A 20,527-nucleotide genomic window follows, 5' to 3' on the forward strand; every position below is an offset into this window, starting at 1 on the left:
TTCAAATAAAGTTTCCAATGCTCTGATAACTTCCTGCCTGGATTGTTGCAATGTGCTCTATGTGGTAATCCCCTTCAACATGAGACCATGTGAGCGCAGAATGCATGAGTTGTAGAAGGTTGAAATCTCTGCACTACCTGCTATTCAACTGCCAAACCCAATTCAAGGTGTTAGCGCTACCATACAAAGCCCCATACGGTTGAAAGCAGAAGTCCCTGAACTGTCACCATCATGGGCACCTGTACCTGAAGATAGCGCTGAGGCTGCCAGAACTGTTTTCATCTCTGAACATTTGTTACTATCAACTGGTGATGCAAGTACACTGGTGCAATGGAGCCCAGTCTTGCATAGCGGGGACTTACCAGAGGAAATGATATGTCATCACCTGTCACCTCTCTCAGGATTTTCTGATTCCTTTAAGTTTAGCGGCAATCCTCACAAGATTACTGGAAGTAACAGAATTGAAAAGGATCTGAAGCCAAAGCCAATTAAATAGCCTAGACTAGAGTCTAATCTATCAAGTTCAAAGCAAGAAATGAGCAGGGAGATTCCAGACAACAAAGCTGAACATGTCACAAGGTCATACAAGGTCAGCTTAATCACAACTAGGTTTGAAGGTAGAAATACTGGCATACTGGACAGCATTGTACCCACCCTTGAATTGATCTCATTCCCCAGCACTGACCAATTCAGGAATCTTGTTGTTGTTGTTGTTGTTGTTGTTGTGTGCCATCAAGTTGTGTTTCTGACTTAAAGTGACCCTATCCCAGGGTTTTCTGCCTGCCTTCCCTGGAAGAGAAGAGAGAAAGAAGATTTAGGAAAATATACAGTTGTCCCTCCATATCCATAGATTCAACTAGCCACAATTTGAAAATATCTAAAAAAAGTCCAATAAGCAAACCTTGATCTTGCTGTTTTATATAAAGGATGTCATTTCACTATGCCAATGTATTTAATGGGATTTGACCATCCACAGTTAAAGGCACAACCGCCCAGGCTAATGAACAAGATGTCACCTCTCAATAGCGGTAGCAGATAACCTTGCAAAGGTTTTCAATAATGAAAACAGAGGTCAAAAATAGAGACACTGAAAGTACACATTGCCTCCATATTTTTCTGTTTTTCACTTTTGAAGCAAGTATGATGCAGTATAGTCTGACAGCCACTATGTCTCTAAATGCTGCCCATCCATGTGCATGAGCACCAATGCATCATGGAGTATGGAGAAAGTCTACCATTTCACACTTCTCATATTGCTAAGTGACCATTTTCAAGAGGTGATGTAGCAGAAAAATGGTGTACATGTATGGGGGTTATTTGTTTTGTTTTGTTTTTAGTATATCCTTAAACAAACTGAAACCCTCTTGGTCTGCTACAATCAGAAATGTCTCTTCAAAGGCCAATGACTGCAGCAAACAGTGGGAAAATCTTCAACCACAAAAACGGCAAGACATCCAAAATGATCCTTGGTAAAATTACAGTATCAACAGTATTGCCGTTTTCAGCTGTGAAGTGGTGGTAGATGAGTGTCTCTCCCTGCATGAAACTATTACAGGAGTTCCCGCACCCTGTGCAAATTTGTTAATCGGAGTTACTCATTGCCTAATCCCTCATACTTTCCCCTCACTCCTCTGGGCTGCAAGGCACAGTGAAGTCATTCTGTCCACAAGCCACAGCAGTCCTTCACAATCCTTTAACCTCTGAGACAGAGCAGCCAGTATTGCAGACAAGCATCCAGAGGAAGAAGAGCTGGCTCTTGGGTTCCCCCAAACAAGGAAGCCAAAGAAGGCACTGAAGAGACCAAGGACAGAAATCAGGACACATCACAGTGAACTAGAGAGGTCAAAGAAGGCTGCGGAGAGCACGGAAAGAAGGAAAGACTGCATTTGGTGAAGGGAGAATAAACAAGAAGAAGAGCAGATCTGTGCAATGAGCCACCCAAAGTACACAAAGCTTGAAGACAATGCTTCTGATGCTTTGAAGCCACCCCCATACTCTAGCTCTCCTGACGAACCAGCAGTACCTATGGGCTTTGGGCCTGTGCCACCCCAGTATCAACCTTATAATCTGCCTAGCGCAGGATCCTACGATAGACCAGTTGTTCAGTCTTCACAGACCATTGTCATCTCACATGTCCAGACCACCAAGGAACCCGATTACCTGGCTTACTCCATCTTCACCATGCTTTGCTGTTGCCTGCCCTTGGGTCTCGCTGCCTTGGCCCACTCTATACAGGTAATTGTGTGTGTCTCTGTCTTTACCATTTCTTATAAAGGGACTGATTTCATTAGACTACTGGAAAGAGTCATAGAATCATAAAGTTGGATGAGAGCACAAGGGCCATCCAGTCCAACCCCCTGCCATGCAGGAACACAGAATCAAAGCACCCTCAACAGATGGTCACCACGCCTCTGTTTAAAAACTCCACTACACTCCATCAGAGTCCACTCTGATGGAGTGTGTTCCGACGTTGAAATGGAACCTCTTTTCCTGTAGTTTGAATCCATTACTCCGGCTCCGTTTCTCTATTCATTGGAGGCTGAGAGAGTGTGACTTGCCCAAGGTCAATGGCTGGGGCCCCACACAAAGAGGAAGAGAGGCTTATATTTTCCTGTTTGAAAATTAAGACAGAAATCATAGCTAAAGGAGCTATTCCCAGATCAAGGCGAAATGAGAGATTATTTCTTCTCACCTACATAGGTCAATGGGAAATTTAATATAAACCCCCTGCTTCTAACTAGAAGGTGAATGCAGAGGAGAACCTTGGCATCACAGAAATTGGGAGGAAAGGGGGGAGCTAACTAACTATATCCACTGTGCCTTCAACACGCAAAGAGACATTAGGGTATACCAGGCAGCCTCTAAAATCCATGCACCACCACACGGAGATGTAAAATTTCAATCCATCCTAAATGCAGAAAATCCTGTGAGACTAGGGCAACAGCTTAGATCATTCTAAAACGTTCCATCTCTCTGAGAAGGTGCAATGTTTTTGAAAGTGTGGTATAAATCATAGAATGTCTCATTTTGATAACATGGAAACTGCAAATAGAGATCTCTCATAGTCACATCTGTATCTGCAAAAATCCATGGGACAAGCCCCTTTCCTCAGTCCCATCCAAGGAATGAATTCCATTCGAAGGGAAACTAGACTGGCTTTCTTTGTTGTCCTTTTGCCTTTTCATTTCAACAGCTTTTGGCTACCGACTGAAAAGAAGGGGCATTTTAATTATGATGCTTATTGAAATTCATTTGATGTGATGCATGTACTCTTCCTGGGACTAATAATTGAATTCAGGGCTATAACTGAGTCCCTATATTGGGAGAAAGGGGGAATATAGGTAAATAATAATAATAATGTAATATTTGTGGGTTTAGTAATATTTGCATTTTTTAGAAAATTGAGTAGCCTTTGGTCCCAGTACTGGGGAAAGCAGCATAAAAATCAAACAAACAGTTAATAGTCCATATGCCTATGTCAAAGGTTGGACTGTACACTGTGCTAAATATGCAGCCAGGTATCTTTAAAAGAAAAAAAGCAATCTAGACAATCTAGATTGTGAGCCCTGCTGTCTCATTCCTTGCAAGTCAGTTTCACAGCCTGAGAATAGCTACCAGCCTAAGACAATAGTTCCAGTCTAAGCCAAGGAGATTGCTGGCAATAAACGTCTTACAGCCCAAGCCAAAAGGATTATTTGTTGACCAACAAAAAAGGCCACCTCTATATGCTAGAGATATTTTTCGGTTGCCTGCCCACCCCTCTAACCCACTGTCTATCTTTCTTTATCCCCAGACTCGAGAAGCCAACCATGCTGGAAAAATTATGGCTGCTCGGAGGAATTCAAGGCTGGCACGCATCCTGGCTCACACAGCACTAGGGACTGGCCTTGGGATACTGGCTGTGTATATAACCATTTATGCGCTCAAATTTGCCACACTTAACAGTCAGTTACCAAACAGCCCCTGAGGTGGGCCACACCAACAGAGTGTTTGTGTGCTAAAATCCTCCCCACCCCAAAACACCCTCCTCTCCACCCCATGAACATCAGTGCAATACAAGTCAGAGAGGTTGTGGCTTTGGATTATGCTCTCTGAACCATTCTCCCCAGAAAGAGACTTGTTATGAGCTGGTACACCTGCATGGTCATCATGTGACTTCCATGCACCTCACTTGATGACCAAGTAGGCAATGTATGCAAAGGGATCTTGTAGCACCTTTGAGACTAACTGAAAGACAGCTGGTAGCAGGAGCTTTTGTATATTTGAGCCTATGTATAGTATAGGCAACATATGAATGGCAGAGGAATACATTTAAAGCTGCTCTGGTGCAGTTTCCAAGACCCGATTCCCACTACCTTTTAAATGGGATCGCAAATCAGTTTGAACCAGTTCAAATAACCCTGCTTCTCACTTGAATCAATTCACTAAGCAACTTGGAAGGGGGGACATGCACTAAACCCATTTAATCCACGTCTTTTTGACAGCTATGTTTTCTGCATCTTTTTGGATGAATCAATTCTGCACAAGTGTGAACCAGATGCGGATCAGAATTTATTTAAATTTGCTCTTCAGATGGCTGGAGCAGGTCTGTTTTGAACCGATTCATTTGTGAATGTGAACCACATTTACAGGGAACAAATGCAATCAGGGCAAATGTAGTGGGAACCACGCTCTGCTGTCAAATCGGTAGGTTTTTGTTTTTTTAAAGTGGGAATGAGGCCAAATTCTGCTTTCAGATGGTATGAATCACTGAACTGCTGACAGGGAGTCACCTCTGTCTGATGATGAACATAATAATAATAATAATAATAATAATAATAATAATAATAATAATTGCACTGCAGTCTGCAACCAAAAGAGTAAAAAATGAGAAAGCCTACCTTTTTGGCACTTGGCAAGGTACCTTAATGGTCATTGATATGAACTCATCTGGACACAGGATGGAAAAACATTATGTTATCAGCTAGAGAGCCACTGTGATGCAGTGGTTTGAGCACTGAACTATGACCCTGGAGGCCAGGGTTCAAATCCTCACTCGGCCATAAAAACCTTCTGGCTGGCCTTGGATAAATTACAGTCTCTCAGCCTCAGAGGAAGGCAAAGACAACTTCCCTCTGAACAAATCTTGCCAAGGGAGGTTTGCCCTAGGGTTACCATAAGTCAGAAACGATATCAACGTATTGGAACGTTGTTGGCCAATGCTCAAACCACTATACCATACTGGCTCTTCTGTTTCTCTACTGTTGTTAAAAGAATGCAGATGGGCAGATAATAGACCTTAGAGAGCATCCATTTATGATTTTTTAGCAACTTAAAAAGAGAGATGTTCCTTGGATTTTCCCCAGATCTGTTCTCCATAAATATGTTGTAAGATAATTTAGTTTTAGTATGAATTTGATGCATTTGATTGTTGTTCACTGCAAAATAAGAAAGCAAATGTTAGGTTTGCAGTACATCATACAATTAATGTGAAATATATACAGAGCAAGGGATGGAAAAGCTAATAAATGAACCACCAGATTAGAGCCTAGCCTGATGCAAGATGGTCCCTGCATCACCAAATCAGATAAATTGCAAATTTAATGATTTGTGTCTATTTCAGCTGATGCAGAGAATGATTTTACAATGTTATTTAGCCAAGAAAAGCTATCGGGTTTATTAAAGCTTTTAAAAACAGCTCATTTTATTGTCTCATTTATCTTCACGTAGCAAAGTGCCTGCCATTGTGATATGTGAGGTATGTCCACCTTTTCTAGAACCTTCAGGCGGTGGAGCAAGGTTTCATGTGGAAACAGTTCAAGAAAGAATTTCTACTGGTTCTTAAACTGGGGAGGAGGGGGTACATTTTTAGCTTGCATTTTGAATGGAACCTAACAAATTCACACTTTGAAAATCAAAATGCAAAATCAATGCCCTATTGTATTCTGTCTATGATTTTCTTTGTGTCCCACTTCTGCAAATTAAAAAATAAAGCTGTGCACAAAATAATGTACATTGGTAGTAATATGCACAAAAACATGTATATGAGTGACAACCAACAACCAAAAAAGCATTATATAAATGTGTTTGAATTCCTCTTTGGTGATTTCCCCTTTTTTCCATTTTTTATATATGTCCCTTTTAAAACTTAATTCAGTTGAAAGTTCTTTTATCATCCATCCTGTTTTCTTGAGACACTTCCCATTTTTCCTTCTCAGTGGAACGTTTTGAAGTCATGCATTCAGTATCTCCCTTTTAAGAAACTCTTGTCCACCCTGAATCCTCTTCTCTTTTACTATTCCTGATAATGGGATCACACCCAATTTTTCCCTAAGCTTACTGAAATCAGCTTGCCTAAAGTCTAGAATGTGTGTCTGGCTATGCCTGGGCTCCTTTTCCCACTGTATAACTGTATAACGATGTATACATTTCTAGCACTGCATTGCAAAGAATGAGACTTTGAAACTCATGCACAGCTAGGAAATCTTCTATTGGCTACACTCAGTTGACTTGGTCACTTTGCCTGCCCCTTTTCTTTGGATGACTGAACTGTATTTCTAAATGCAGTGATGAGTGTGAACATCAATGCTAGAAATGTGGAGACTGAAAGAAAATGTCTTTAGATGGGCAGAATTCCTATCTGGGGAGCTAATTCTGCCATTTTGCCACCACCATCCCAACCAATGTTCAGGGGTGAAATATTGGGAAATCTGCTATGTCTAACCCATTTCCACAGTAATATGGAAAGCTAAACCCTCATTGGAGTTCCCAATCCATATGAATCCATTTGCCTCAGTTATTGATTTCCTTCTTCCATGTTCTGCCCTCTCCTTCTTCTCAGCAGTAATGCACAGCGGTTTTGTCCAAGAGCCAGCATCATACTTAAGAGTTCCTTATTGAAAGAAGCAGAACTGAGTGCCTTGTTTTATAAGGTAAGCATTAAGCCAAAAAAAGATTCGGCAGGATCCATTAAGTACCATAGGAAGAGGAAAGCAAAAGGTGCGGAAAAGACTGACACTGCAGCAAACGAGAAAGAGCAGGATACCCCCAGCTAATCACAGAATCAAAAAAGGAGAAGGAAAAGAAACCAGGAAAACTAAAAGAGAACCTAGAGTTACAGAACAGCAAAAGAAAGGCGAGCAGACCTACATTATGAGCAATCCTTACTATGGGAAAATTGAAGGCAATGCCTTTGCCTCTCTGAATCCACCTCCCTACTCTGAAGAAGAGCCTTATCCACTAGAACCTTCTGCTAGGGCACTGCCAACTCTGGGCTATGAAGCCATTCCCCCTATGCCACCTGAATGCCAACCTTATTATGGTTTACCCAACGAAGGATATAACCCCGGAGCAGTCCTTTGTCCTTCGCGGACCATCTTCATCGCAACTGTCCTGCCTCCCTCTGTACCTGACTACTTGGGCTACTCCATCTTTACCATGGTTTGTTGTTTTCTACCCCTGGGATTTGCTGCCGTCATTTACTCTAAAATGGTAAGTTGGGAGGAAAGAAATAGACAAATGTATAGAGAGTTTATTCAGAATAATGCAGGGGGTGGTGGAAATCTGTCCTGTCATCCCAATTGTGATGGTCTTAGTGAATGTTCTTAGAAGAATGTGGGGCAATGATTTGTCTAAAATTGGGAGAATTAGGACTTCTGGGTTCCATTAAAGGTTTGTTCCCTCCATCATTTGAGAACTAATGGCATGAGGTTTGTACGGTATTGCTAAAGGGAAGAGTTCCACCAAAATGGAAAGAACGATAAAGCATAAAATGAGGAATGGCAGCAGAAGGAGTCTTGCTCAGGCTCATGTTCAGTCCAAGAAAATCAGCTCTGGAAAGGTTCTGCAAAAACAAGAATTTTCCCCCACACAGATTTATTGTGACATATTTACAGCATGCCATTGCTAAACCCATGAACCCAAGGCTTGCGTTGGAAGTTATTTTAATCTGGGGTTTACCATTACCATGTGATTTCCTAAAACTGGAAAGGTCAGATGATCCTTCTCTGAAAGGCAACTTATCATAACTGCTGTGCGTGTTGTCACTCAGCAAGATAACTATCTAAAATATCCTGCCTAGCTCTTTCAACCAAGAACTAGTTTTCAGGCTGTGTTGTTTAGTGATCCAACGCAAGTTGACAAGTACAATTTTAACTGTGGTCATCGAGGGACAAAGAGATGAGGAAATATGCTGCCTATGGCCATAGTTGTTGCCATCACCACACCCACAAGTTTTGCATTTCTATGGCTATTCATACAATCTAGTTGTAAAGGTCCTTCATGGGACCAGTTCACTCCACACACCTGAGGAAGTAGACCAAAAACCTTATCCCACGGGGAAAATCAGGGGAAAATTGGGGGTTTAAACAGCTATTCTTCCATGCAAAACGTGATATTGCAATTAAGATTTTTCACACACACTGCTATTAAACAGGCAATGAACAGCAACAAATCATTTTCGGGATTTTCCCCATGAATGATTTGTTGCTGTTTATTGCCTGTTTAATAGCGACGTCCTGTGAAAATCTTAATTGTGAGATTGTGTATTGCATGGGATAATCACTGTTTAATCCCCCGATTTTGCCCGATTTCTCCCATGTGATAAGTTCTTAAGTCTATGAAAGCTTATGGTACAACTTCTTTTGCTCAGTTAGTCTCAAAGGTGCTACAAAATCCCTTTGTATACTGATATGCCAGACTAACACAGCTATGTCTCTGAAATCTACGCTGATAGGTAGTCGGGCAGGCATGGGGAAACATGCGATGCCACATTTGTGTGTTCAGTTCTCCAAGTATCTTGTAGTTTTTGACCACTGCTGAAAGTTTGAGGACCTGGGCTGGACATACCTTGTTTTCAACTCTATAGTGATTGAGGGGAGAGAGTGGATTTCTGTTCCCTCTGAAAGAGTCAGGCACAGCGAGTGATATTTTCATTATTGAAGAGTTTAATAAAAGTGATCTTTAGTTTACCCCTTATTTCTTTCATATTTCTATCTGCAGCATCTCTTCTCCTGTTCCATTTCCTTTTGTTCTCTTTCACATTTTCTTTTCTTTCCCTCTTCTCCTCATTTTTCTCTATATTTCTTCCTTACTGCTAAGGTAGATAATTAATACAGTGCGCTCTTGCCTTATGCGGGGATCTGTTCTGGATCCCTCCGCGTACGGAAATAGCATGTATGCTCGAGCCCCATTGAAAATAATGGGGCTTGTGAATGATGCATGCATGCCATTGCAACTTCTGTTGCGCGGTGTTCATTTACTGTATAACAGTAAATGAGGAGAGACCATAGTCCCAACACTGGATATTAAAATGGTTGCTTTTGGGGACTACAGCTCCTAAACAAAACCAGCCAGTAAGGCTAATGATCATGCTATATATGGCAGATTCTAGAAGTTGTCATCAACAATTATTTTTCCATGTTCTGCTGTTCCTCTTTCTACCTGGCTGCAAGAATAGTGTGCAAGCAGCTTAAAAATGGGGGGGGGGGGGGATTTGGTGGGTTTCACCAGTGGTCAGATCTCTGTGTGCAAAAACCCAGGGAATCCTCCAATGTGATATAAGTTACTTAGAGCATACCACCCGCTGCCCAAGTCTGGCTGTTAATGATATTTCCTATGTACCAGTAGCAAACCACTAGGGTTTCTAGTTTCAGGACCTGCCAATATACAACAAAGGTGCCTTTGTTGCCAACACAACTTTGTTCTCAGTGCCAAGTAGTGCTTTATTTTCTAAGCCATGACTCATCTCCCTTTCTCCCCAGACCCAAGAAGCCAACCACAAAGGCGATGGCACAGCTGCTCAGCGAAACTCCAGGCTGGCATTAATTCTGGGCAACACAGCATTTGGCATAGGGCTTGTACTCTGGACTGTATCTATCACAATAGTTCTGTGGTGATCCTTGATGACCAGTCAATCAACCTTCAAGAACAAAACAAACTCATTTTGTTTTGCATTCCTGAGGTTCAGATGCTAAGAAATCTTCCCATGTCAGAGACAACCTACCTGCTTTCTGGATCAGACCATGAAGGGATATGCTATGCTGTGGGGACGCACCGCATCTGTATCAAGACTTTGTGATCCATTCTGACATGACGCTCAGCTGTGGAATGTAGGAACCTCAAAGCATTTTGATTTGTGGCATCATCAACTGATTGGATGAAAGTCCCATCCAGTGACAGATTTGCAATAATCTATCCAAATCCAGGGGTGAACATCAGTTGTAATCTACCTCTACGATACACAAACAGGAGGAGGCATGTAAATTGATCAGTGTTAGTGTGGTTGAGTGGTTAGAACTAGGGCTGGACCTTGTTTAATCCAAATTCTAGTCCCCATTGAGCCATGAAGCTCACTGAGTGACCTTAGGCCAGTCATTCCCTTTTAACTGAACCTACCTCACAAGGTTGTGGTAAAGATAAAAGTGGAGAGCAGAGTCATGGACAGAATTCTGTTGAGGTCTTACATCTTTGTAAGTGACCTAATGTATGCAGTAATTAGAATCACGCATTTGCATAAGGGCTGCTGTTATATTACTATGAAACAGAGCCAGTAAAGGGTTTGATGTGCATTGGTACTCAATGCACAATAGGACTCATGCTATTTGTCTTGATGTGTATTGCATCAGTCTTGATGAGCCTTGGGCACCAAGGCAGATCAAGTCCTCTTGCTGATGTCCTGTCACACATCTTCACAACTCAGTAAAGGGGTTTCCTAGCACCTCTGCTATGTAGCTAAGTATACGTAAAAGTAACATAATGGGTTGTAATATAATGTGTTATATAGAATTCTGGTGAAAATGTATTCCTTGGAGGAAGTGTGAGGAATAAAGACAACAATAATCATAATCAGAAACATTTGATAGTTGGACAATGTCTGTGGCTGCATCTGCACTGCAGAATTAATGCTGTTTGACACTGCTTTAACTGTCATGGCTCCATCCTATGGAATCCTGGGGCTTGTAGTTTGTCGTGGCACCAGACCTCTCTGACAGAGAAGGCTAACTATTTCACAAAACTACAAATCTCAGAACTACATAGGATGGAGACATCCCCGTTAAAGCAGTGTCAAACTGCATTAATTCTATTGTATGGATAAATTCCAAATTTCATGATGCCCTTAAAACCATGCCATGACTTTGCATCACCTCCTTCCAAGTGCACCAAGCAACTGTCTCAACCAGATGTCCTTTCAATTCTAGAGTCTTCCTCAGCCATTTTACTTTATTCTCTGCACCTGCCCTTTGTCTGATCTCCTAAGAAGACTTCCATACCTCCTTTGGTGGGCTATCCATGTAGGAAAACTTTTCGCCAATAAAAACAGGGAAAGGAAACACCCCAGTTTTTATATATCAAATTACTTCCCATGCTCTGCCGCATCTCACTAGAGAATGCTGTACTTCTGGAGTGGCAAATATGTAGCCCTCCAGATACCTTTGGATTGAAATTCCCAGCAGCCCTAGCCAGCAGAACCCATGTCAAGCAACTTATGGCCGTATGTTACCTGTCCCTGGTGTACTTTCTGTGCTGTATTCATTTCACCTGCTCTGTGTGACTTAATCTCCTCTTTGAGCAAAACACATAAAGATTCTCCTCTTTATCACTGTATGCATTGTACATGTGTTTATTGTGAACTACTTTGGATTTCCATTTTGAGAAGAGAATTTGGGGGTATTTTAGAAAGAAGTATAGCTATCAGCCTGTTGTTGTTGTTGTTTAATTTACTTACGATACTGAAAATTGAAAATGCAGTAACAGCCAGAGGAGTGCCATAACGTACTCAGGATCCATAGAGGGTTTGAGAAGGTTACTTTTTTGAAGCAGAAGTCCCAGAATTTGCCAGCTATCATACAATACAAACAAAAAGTACAGTGTTCTTCCCTCCCCTTATCTGCGTGAGAGATGTTCCTAGACCTGCAGTGGATGCCTGAAACTGTAGATAGTACCAAACGCTAAACCAAAAATATTTTTGGACTACAATTGACTGCGGGTGACGGAAACCATGGAGAGTGAAATCATGGATAAGGGGGGACAATGTAATATTTTGGACCATGGCTTACCACAAGTAAGTGAAACATGGAAAGCAAAACCAAAGATAAAGTTGGCCTACTGTAAAAAAAAAACCAACCCAAAACCTTTCCTCATTCTAGATGGACAAAATTTGGTGTACTCCAGTTACAAACAGTGCTAACTCTGGAATCCTATACAAATCTAACTGAGGTCCAAAACACACTGCAGACATAATTCAGTTTGAGACTGCTTTAACTGCCCTGGCTCAATGCTAGGGAATTCTAGGAACTGTAGTTTTGTGAGACATTTAGCATTCTTTGATAGAAAACTCTGGGGCCACAATAAATTACAATTCCCAGGATTCCCTAGCACTGAGCCAGGGCAGCTAAAGCAGTCTCAAACTGGATTATTTCTGCAGTGCGTTTTGGTCCTGAGAGTGAGCTCTGCTGAATTCACTGATGCTTCTGAAAGGCTATGCATGTATCCAACTTACAAAATGCATTGTAAACATGTAGTGTTTATTTAACAGTACAGGTCAGTACAGATATACATGATGAGGTGCAATCTCTTTTCTAAGCTCTCCACGTCTGCTTCATTAGAAATGCAAACAGTCTTGCAAAGAAATTTGACAACTGCAATTGCTAGTCTGAAGTAGGAATTTAAAGAATGCACCCAGTTTTTTCTCATTCTCTGTGAGAAGTGTTGTCTTGACACATTGGCACAAATCACCATCCACTGTGAGTATTTTTCATACAATTTTTTTAAAAATGGCACCAAAAATTGTGCACAAAATGTTGGGTTTTGCACAATTACATTTCACACACAAAAATGTGTGCTGAAGTACAAAAACGTACCAATCTCATTTAACAGGAAGGGGGAAAACCCCTGATATCATCCATTCCTTCATGCTTCAGGAACAGTGTATGTGAAGGTTTATTTACTTAGGTGGCATCCGCACTGGAGAAATAATCCAGTTTGACACTACTTTAACTGCCATGGCTCAATGCTATGGAATCCAGGGATCTGTAGTTTGGTGGAACAGAGTCTGAGAGCTCTGGTGCCACAACAGACTGCAGTTCCCTGAATTCCATAGCACTGAACCATGGCAGTTAAAGCAGTGCCAACTGCTCAACCTCATGGCAAACAATAGTAAAACATCAAAATCTTTTCCTGTTACCTGTGCCAGCCTCCAACACACAAATAGATCCTGCTGAGGATATCATTCCTTCTCCTCTAACAATTGTGTGCATTCATGCATGCTCAGAGTTTGCTGACTTCACAGGGATGGGCAGACTTCAAGCATATAAAATATATTTTGTTCCTCCTTGGAAAAAAAAGAGCCCCAAGATCCACCAGGTTGCATATGGTATAAAAGAGATGCTATTCATAGTCACGAATTTGCTACTACAGAATTATAGCACTATTATTCCACTTCAATTGTCATGGTTCCAACCTAGGTGACATCAGTGTCTTTTTCTTAAAATAAGGCTATCAGACTATAAAGGGCGAAGAGTCAAAATATCTGTTGAGTTCAACCATATGGCTAAGCCAGTGTCACCTGCTCTAACTAGCAGCAGCTATCCAAACGTGAGCAGAGATGAATTCCAATCTGGTTCTCACTATTCAAAGAACTGGGGCATATATAAGCATGTTAAAAGGTAGGGTTGCCAACTTATCAACAGGCACTCAAACTATGGCTTTCATGCAGGGACGTAGCTAAAGGGGGGGGGATCCTTGGGGTCCGGACCCCCCCTTCCATTAAATAAAATGAATGGTGCATGCTGCTGTGCCACCGCATCCAAGCCCCATTATAACGGTGGCACTTAGACTGGACCCCCCCGCCCTTTCCCAAAATCCTGGCTACATCCCTGTTTCATGGAAGCCTGATCTACAGCAATTCAAGGTGATAGTGCTTCTCTTCTTGTTGTGATCACCGCCACAGATAAAAGCACAAAAGTCAATGTGGATTAAGAATTTAGTGCTTCTACACTGAGTAGATAGAAGGATTTCAGGCAGTTCATGGAAGCAGTTAAAATGTGTAGAAAAGGAGGGAACCAAAAAAAATGGGGGTAATGTGAAAACATTGTTTTTCTTTTATCCCTCTTATTTTCCTTTCCCTAATTTTTGGAAGAGAAATGTTGGAAATTTATGGTATCTTTAGTGGAGGGAACAGTCTACAAACTATGCGAATGTCTGAATGAGGAAATGCGTGTAAGACAAGATACTTCTCATTCCAGCAGGACTGAAGGAAGTCTGCCCTGCATCAAAATCAACAGCTTTAGACAATGGTGATAAGAGTGCCATAGATAACAAGATGCAACTGCTCAGAGCTTGGAAATGTTATTTTCTTGGACTACAACTCCTGCAATCCACCAGCCAATATGGGTAGAGGACTCTGGGAAATATAGCACCTCACAAGTAACATTTCTAGGTTCTAGGTTCTGTAAGTGGTATGTCAGATTTCATAGCCTCCAACAGTTCAAAGATGAAAACTAGAATATGTGTGGCCAAACAACATATCGGGTTGAGAAAAAGGCATTGATGAAAACGAACACACAAGCTAGGAGAGACTACAACAGTTTGCTTTTGCCCAAGCCAACTGGAAAAGGCAAAGCTCTACCCACTCCTTTTCCCTGATGAATAGAGTGTAACCTATTTTTGCACGTTGAACTCAGTTTGCAGCAATTGAAATTAAACTGAGGACAAAGGGGGAAAGTGAGAGGACAAGAGAGAAAGTGGGACATTTTAAATGCAGATGAAAAGACGGGACAATTGAGGATTAATCCGGACTCTCCCTACCAAGTCAGAACAGTTGGAGGCTATGAGATTTAATGGAGGTAGCATCACTTAACAGAAGGGTAGTTGAGCCTATGTCTTACTTGTAGGCTTCCCAGTGCAATAAACTGGGCCACTGTGGGAATGAAACGCTGGATTAGATAGACTTTCTGATCTAACAGGGTTCTTGTGGAATGAGATACCCTGACCACTCCTGAGGCTGTTAGAGCTCAAAGACTCATTTAACCCAGATAATCATAAGTCTGCAGTAATGTTGTTGTTATTATTATTATTATTATTATTATTATTATTATTATTATATTGTAGTAATATTGTGTAGTGTGTTGAGTGTTGGATTAGGAGTCTGGAGACCAGGGTTTTAAACCCTGCCATGAAACCCACTGGGTGGCCTTGAGCAAGTCGACCTCTCTCAGCCTCAGAGGAAGGCAACGGCAAACCTCTTCTGAACAAATCTTGCCAGGAAAGTGCCATGATAGCTTCCATTAGGGTTGCCCTAAGTCAGAAATGACTTGAAAGCACACAACTACTACTACTACGACTACTACTATTACAACAAAGTTTTCCAATGACTTGCACACCACCTTCTCCTTTCCTAACTGCAAGGGGGAGGAGGTAGAGCAAAGGATGTGAGCCCTCTGCTGTAAGGAAAGATTTTCATCCTTCCTAGAAGTTGACACACCCAGTCCATGCTTTCTTCCTCTTTCCTCCTTCCACCTACTGGTTAAATTGTGTTGCAAAAGGCACCCTCAAGTCATTCTTCCCAAGAACCAGAGCGAGACACAAAGTCCCCAGAGCAAACAAAGAGAGCAGAGTGACCTTGCTTGGCAGAGCCAGGCATCCAGTCTCATTCAGCCCACGGGCAGAAAACACTACAAGGAGTGGAAGTCAAACGCTGGAGGGAAATTCTTGGAGGAAAGGCTGAGGAGGGAACACCAGAAGTCCAGCAACTCCCTTGGGTGGCAAAGCAGGAGGAACTCAGAAAGGAGAAGAGACTGCTTTTCCAGAGCTGCTGAAGAAGGAGGGAAAGAGAAGAGAACAAACTCGCACCATGAGCAATCCCAACTATGAGAAGGTCCAAGGCACTGCCGCTGATATGTCGAATCCACCCCCCTACACTGAAAAACAAGACTTCAGAGAACCCGATCCACTGCAACCTCCTCAGGGGCCAACAAACCCCAAGGACTATGGCGGCGTTCCCCCTATGCCACCCCAGTACCAGCCCTATCCTGACCCAGCTGGTGCAGGGCTCAACCAAGGTCCAATCCTCCAACCTCCGCAGGCCGTCTACATCACTCCCGTCCAGCCCACCAATGAACCTGACTATCTGGGCTACTCCATCTTCACCATGCTTTGCTGTTGCCTACCTCTGGGTATCGCTGCCTTGGTTTACTCTATACAGGTAAGTCTGGTGCAGTTATGAATACCTACCTGGGGAGTACGAGGCAGGGTCAAGATAATATTGTTGGAAAGCATGTTCATTGTTATTCCATCCCAAGACGAAAACTCCAGTTCTTTGAAGTGTCGGGAAGAACAATAGACTCGCAACAATCTTTGTGTCACTTTCTCCCTAAAATGGAGACATGAGGAAGTGGTGCATAAAACTTATTTCTCTGGCAGCAGAAAGAAAGCTACTGTGATTGTTTGCCCCCATGTGCAAGAACAAAAGAGTCAAGGATTTTTGTCTCTGTATATTTATTTGTGAGCCACCTTGTGTCCTTTTCTTGGAGAAAGGCAGTATAAAAATGAAATAAATAAATGAAATAATTCAAGTATGGTTGGGGGGGAATTAGTTACAGAAGACCTTGGAAGGCTACTACCTCTCCATCACGCTCTCACAAAAAGAAAATTAAAAATCAAAGCACTGTATGGGGGGATTTTCATTCCCTATTCACTTTTGTTACTGGTGTGTGCCTTCAAGTCATTTCCAATGTATTGCAACTCTAAGGCGAACCGATCACAGGATTTTCTTGGCAACGTTTGCCGAGAGGGGTTTGCCTTTGCCTCCCACTGAGGCTGAGAAAGTTCTTTTGATCAGTAAAAAGGATAGCCATTGTGGTCTGTTGCAGCGAGAACAAGAGAAAGCTTTGTTTAAGCAGAAATGCAAAGCAGTTTATTGGCGTGGCAGGTGCCTCCCCGATTCTGTTTTATCTGAGCAACAAGGGCATAAGAGTTTTGCTCATGGGATATTTTTAAGCATTTTAATGTCTTACACTGTTAGTGCGTGTAAATTAAATAATTTCCAGACTTTAGGAAATGACAGCCTTTTATTCAGGTACAGCTCCTAAAATCCCCCAACCAATAACAGTTAGTGAATGTTGGGAGCTGTAGTCCAGTTAGGATATCTGGTCACCCTGCTGCCACTCCACATTTTTCTTCTGATTTTAAAAATGCCTCAATTTCCCTGTCATCATCCTATTTTCGCTCTTCGTCCTCAGCCTACTTCCCATTGCTGAGAACTGAGTTCAAAGTGCAAATGTAGTTTGCATCTAATTAACTCAGCAGTGGGGAAAGGACAGCATAGAAGGCAGAAGCATGCCCTTCCCAGTAGACTCCGGCAAAAGCAAACTGCAGCAGCCTCTCCTAACCTGTATGTTCTTCCTCATTATTATAGGCTGGAGGCCTCAATCAAGATTAGTTCCAAAAGGGAAGAAGGAATAAGATTTAAAGCCTTCCAGTTCTGCTCACAAGGGGTGTCACTTGGGGGTGAGGGAGTGCGCGCCGCACTAGATGGCATCCTAAAGGGGAGTGACACAACTGCTTTCCAAACTTCTAACTGTGGGCAATAATGGGCTGTGGCATTTGCTTGCATCCCTTTAAAACTGGGAAGAGATGGTGTGCATCAGTGGAAGGAGAGGTTGCAGATTTTTTTATATATATATATTACTTTTTAAAATATATACATTTAAAAAAATTAAATGTTTAATTCATATTTAAACATGAGTTACCCCACAGGGTGACACCAAACCCTAGTGACACCACTGTCCTTCGCTAAGGTCTTCTGCACTGGTTTCTGTGTTAGACAGAGGAAAAGTATTGCCTAAGGCAGGGGTAGGCAACCTTTTTGAGCCAGGGGCCGGGTTGCTGTCCCTCCCACAACTGGGGGGACAAAGCCAAAAAATAAATAATTAAATAATTTTTTTAAAAAAATTAAATATATAAATAAACCAGGACAAATGTAGGACAAAATTTTCAAATGGAAGACACTTTTTTTAAAAAAAATGGAGGACACGTGAAAAAATTTGCTGGTTTTTTTAAAAATGTTAATATAAATGCATGTTTCTGAGGCTTCTATAGACAATTGCCCCCCAAAGGCCCCGGTGGCAATTGGCAGCAGGACCGGGCTGGGGCCGGTCCCAAGGCCTCACCGGGCCGCATCCGGCCCGCGGGCCGCAGGTTGCCTACCCCTGGCCTAAGGTGACTCAGACCACATGGTTGTTGGTAAATTGTGAAAAGCAGGAAACCAAAGATGGTGCTAGCCAACAGCCTGTCCACTATTTCACAACCATGTAGGATAGGGATGGGCAACTGTAGCCTGCCTGCCTGCCTGCCTGCCTGCCTATCTATCTATCTATCTATCTATCTATCTATCTAATCTAATCTATAATTTATTAATAATCTATTTATTTAAAGTATTTCCATATCAGTTCCTTTCCCACAAGGCTCCCAAGGTGATGAACAAATAAAAACAATTGCAACAATACAGATTTTAAAAAATAACCATTTTTGTACTTCATTTTTATTAAAAACAGTTACTTCCTTGAAACACATTTGTAACAAAGTCATTATGAAAAATTAAACTTCTACTAATTCAAACAAATCTGCATCTTCTTTCTCGAATTTATTTTTTTTAAAAAAACATTTTTTAAAAACCTCTTAAAAAACCATCCCAAAATTGTCTGCCTCTGGCACTTTCTGGAAGCCACATGTACTGCCCCAAAAAATGCCAAGAAACCAGAACCGTAAGACGAGTGGAAAGTTTAAATGTTCGTATTAAATGTTTAATCTGTTGTTGTTTTCCACCTCAATCCATCAGGAGAGGAAGGTAAGAAATAAATATAATTATAATTCATTTAAACAGTACAAAGTGCAGAAGGTCTGCAACATATTTTTAAATGGAATTGCCTGTCCCAGAGGCTTTCAGGAGGAAAAGCCATCCCTTTGGAGAGAGCCAGGAAAAAGGAGAAATCAGGGTATCTTGGAGAGTCAAGGACCACCAAATGAGCCTTTGGGGGCCATGAGTGGCCCAAAAGCCACACTTTGCTCACCCCGGATTTAGGGCTACCCACTCTGGTTGTACTTTTTCACTAACCCATTGGTTTTGTCCTTTCCTTTTCAGACCCGAGAATCCAATCACATGGGAAACCTTGCATCTGCTCAACGAAACTCCCGTATGGCACGCATCTTGGCCCATACAGCACTGGGAGTGGGGCTGTGCATCACAGTTCTGTATGCCATCTACCTTGGAATACTTCTCTCAGCACACTAAGTGGCAGCCTCTCCGCCAGCAAAGAGTTCCTGAGAATGTGATGTTTGCATTTGTGATGGCTCAGCTACTTTGACTAATATACACCTTCCCTGGGATACACTGTAGGAAGCACAAATCTCTTAAATCCAAACGTCCAAAAAGATACAAACAGATTGGCATGTGATGGCTGGACAATGCTGATACAGGCAGCCAGGCTGATCAAATTATACTCCTCTTGCCAAACATAACACAACTTGATCCATTCCTTTCCATTCAAACAGGGTTAGATTACCTCCTCCAGTTGCATCACTTTGCAGTGTCTGTTCTATTGCCCAAATGCTCTTACTATTCCAGAGTCCTCCTCTGGATGGCTTCCTTTTTTGACATTCCTACCTACACTTCCCAATTTTACTTGATCAACTGCCTGTCCTCTCCAACCCTTCACAGAATAAAACCAGACATACACAGGTGAAACTACCTTATTTTCCAGCGGTCTTGAAATTATCCATCAATGCTTGAACCCCAACAGCAGTCTGGGCACTTGCAGTCTTTTCCCTACAATGAGATGTATATTTATTTAAATGAATTGTTTTGTAACACATATTTCCATGAATAAACTGGTATGCAAAAACATTATGCAAGTCTCTGTCCTCTTGTGTGTTCTTTCTCAGTGTTGCATGTCTGGGGCTGGGGGTGGTAATGAATATGTAGCACCCCCTCAAAATGAGCCAGCAAGTGAAAGCAGCTTTGGTTACTCATTCTGGCACACATTTCTCTCACTCCACAGTTCACAAACAATCTCTCTGCTCTGTGCTGGGGCACGTCCACACTATCCAATTATAGTATTATCATTCCACTTTAACCACCATAGTTGCGTCCTGGGATTTTGCAGTTTGGGAGATGCATATAGTGTTCTCAGACCGAGCTTTAGCTCTGTACTATATACTAAGCCCAGGATTCTGTAACATGCAGCCAATTGAGTTAAAGTGGAATTATAGCACTACAACTGGCTAGTATGACAAGGGTCCCAGCCTTTTCGCCCCCTCTTTGTTTATTTTCTTCCCATGATACAAGGGAAAATTGGGGTATCAGACAATACAGCACACATATCATGCCTTGTCCTTTCCCACAGGTTTGGTAATGTCTCTTCCTCACCCTCATAGAATCATAGAATCATAGAGTTGGAAGAGACAGGATCTAGGGGAAATGTGTGCTTGAATTCTAAAACTACATTGTCTGCAATCCTGCATTCCATGGCTAACACTTAAGCATGTGTGCAAC

At 42.0% G+C, this 20,527-nt stretch overlaps 3 protein-coding genes across 3 annotated transcripts; all 3 read left to right on the plus strand.

The window, feature by feature from the left end:
• The first annotated feature begins 1,625 nt into the window (after positions 1 to 1,625).
• On the plus strand, positions 1,626 to 5,681 carry LOC149304839 (trafficking regulator of GLUT4 1-like). The gene is made up of 2 exons (XM_089479127.1): positions 1,626 to 2,235; positions 3,794 to 5,681. The coding sequence occupies exons 1-2, from the start codon at positions 1,930 to 1,932 to the stop codon at positions 3,965 to 3,967; spliced, it is 480 nt and encodes a 159-aa protein (XP_089335253.1). The 5' UTR covers positions 1,626 to 1,929; the 3' UTR covers positions 3,968 to 5,681.
• Positions 5,682 to 6,828: 1,147 nt separating this feature from the next.
• Positions 6,829 to 9,875, plus strand: LOC149304840 (uncharacterized). The gene is made up of 2 exons (XM_089479432.1): positions 6,829 to 7,470; positions 9,741 to 9,875. Exons 1-2 carry the CDS (start codon positions 7,132 to 7,134, stop codon positions 9,873 to 9,875), a joined length of 474 nt encoding a protein of 157 aa, XP_089335558.1. The 5' UTR covers positions 6,829 to 7,131.
• Positions 9,876 to 15,491: 5,616 nt separating this feature from the next.
• Positions 15,492 to 19,882, plus strand: LOC149304841 (proline-rich transmembrane protein 1-like). The gene is made up of 2 exons (XM_089478572.1): positions 15,492 to 16,180; positions 19,118 to 19,882. Exons 1-2 carry the CDS (start codon positions 15,830 to 15,832, stop codon positions 19,265 to 19,267), a joined length of 501 nt encoding a protein of 166 aa, XP_089334698.1. The 5' UTR covers positions 15,492 to 15,829; the 3' UTR covers positions 19,268 to 19,882.
• Positions 19,883 to 20,527: the final 645 nt, after the last annotated feature.

This window comes from Sceloporus occidentalis, unplaced genomic scaffold (genome assembly GCF_023333645.1).
Source record: "Sceloporus occidentalis isolate IW3139 unplaced genomic scaffold, rSceOcc1.0.p SCAF_13, whole genome shotgun sequence".
Lineage (NCBI taxonomy): Eukaryota > Metazoa > Chordata > Lepidosauria > Squamata > Phrynosomatidae > Sceloporus > Sceloporus occidentalis.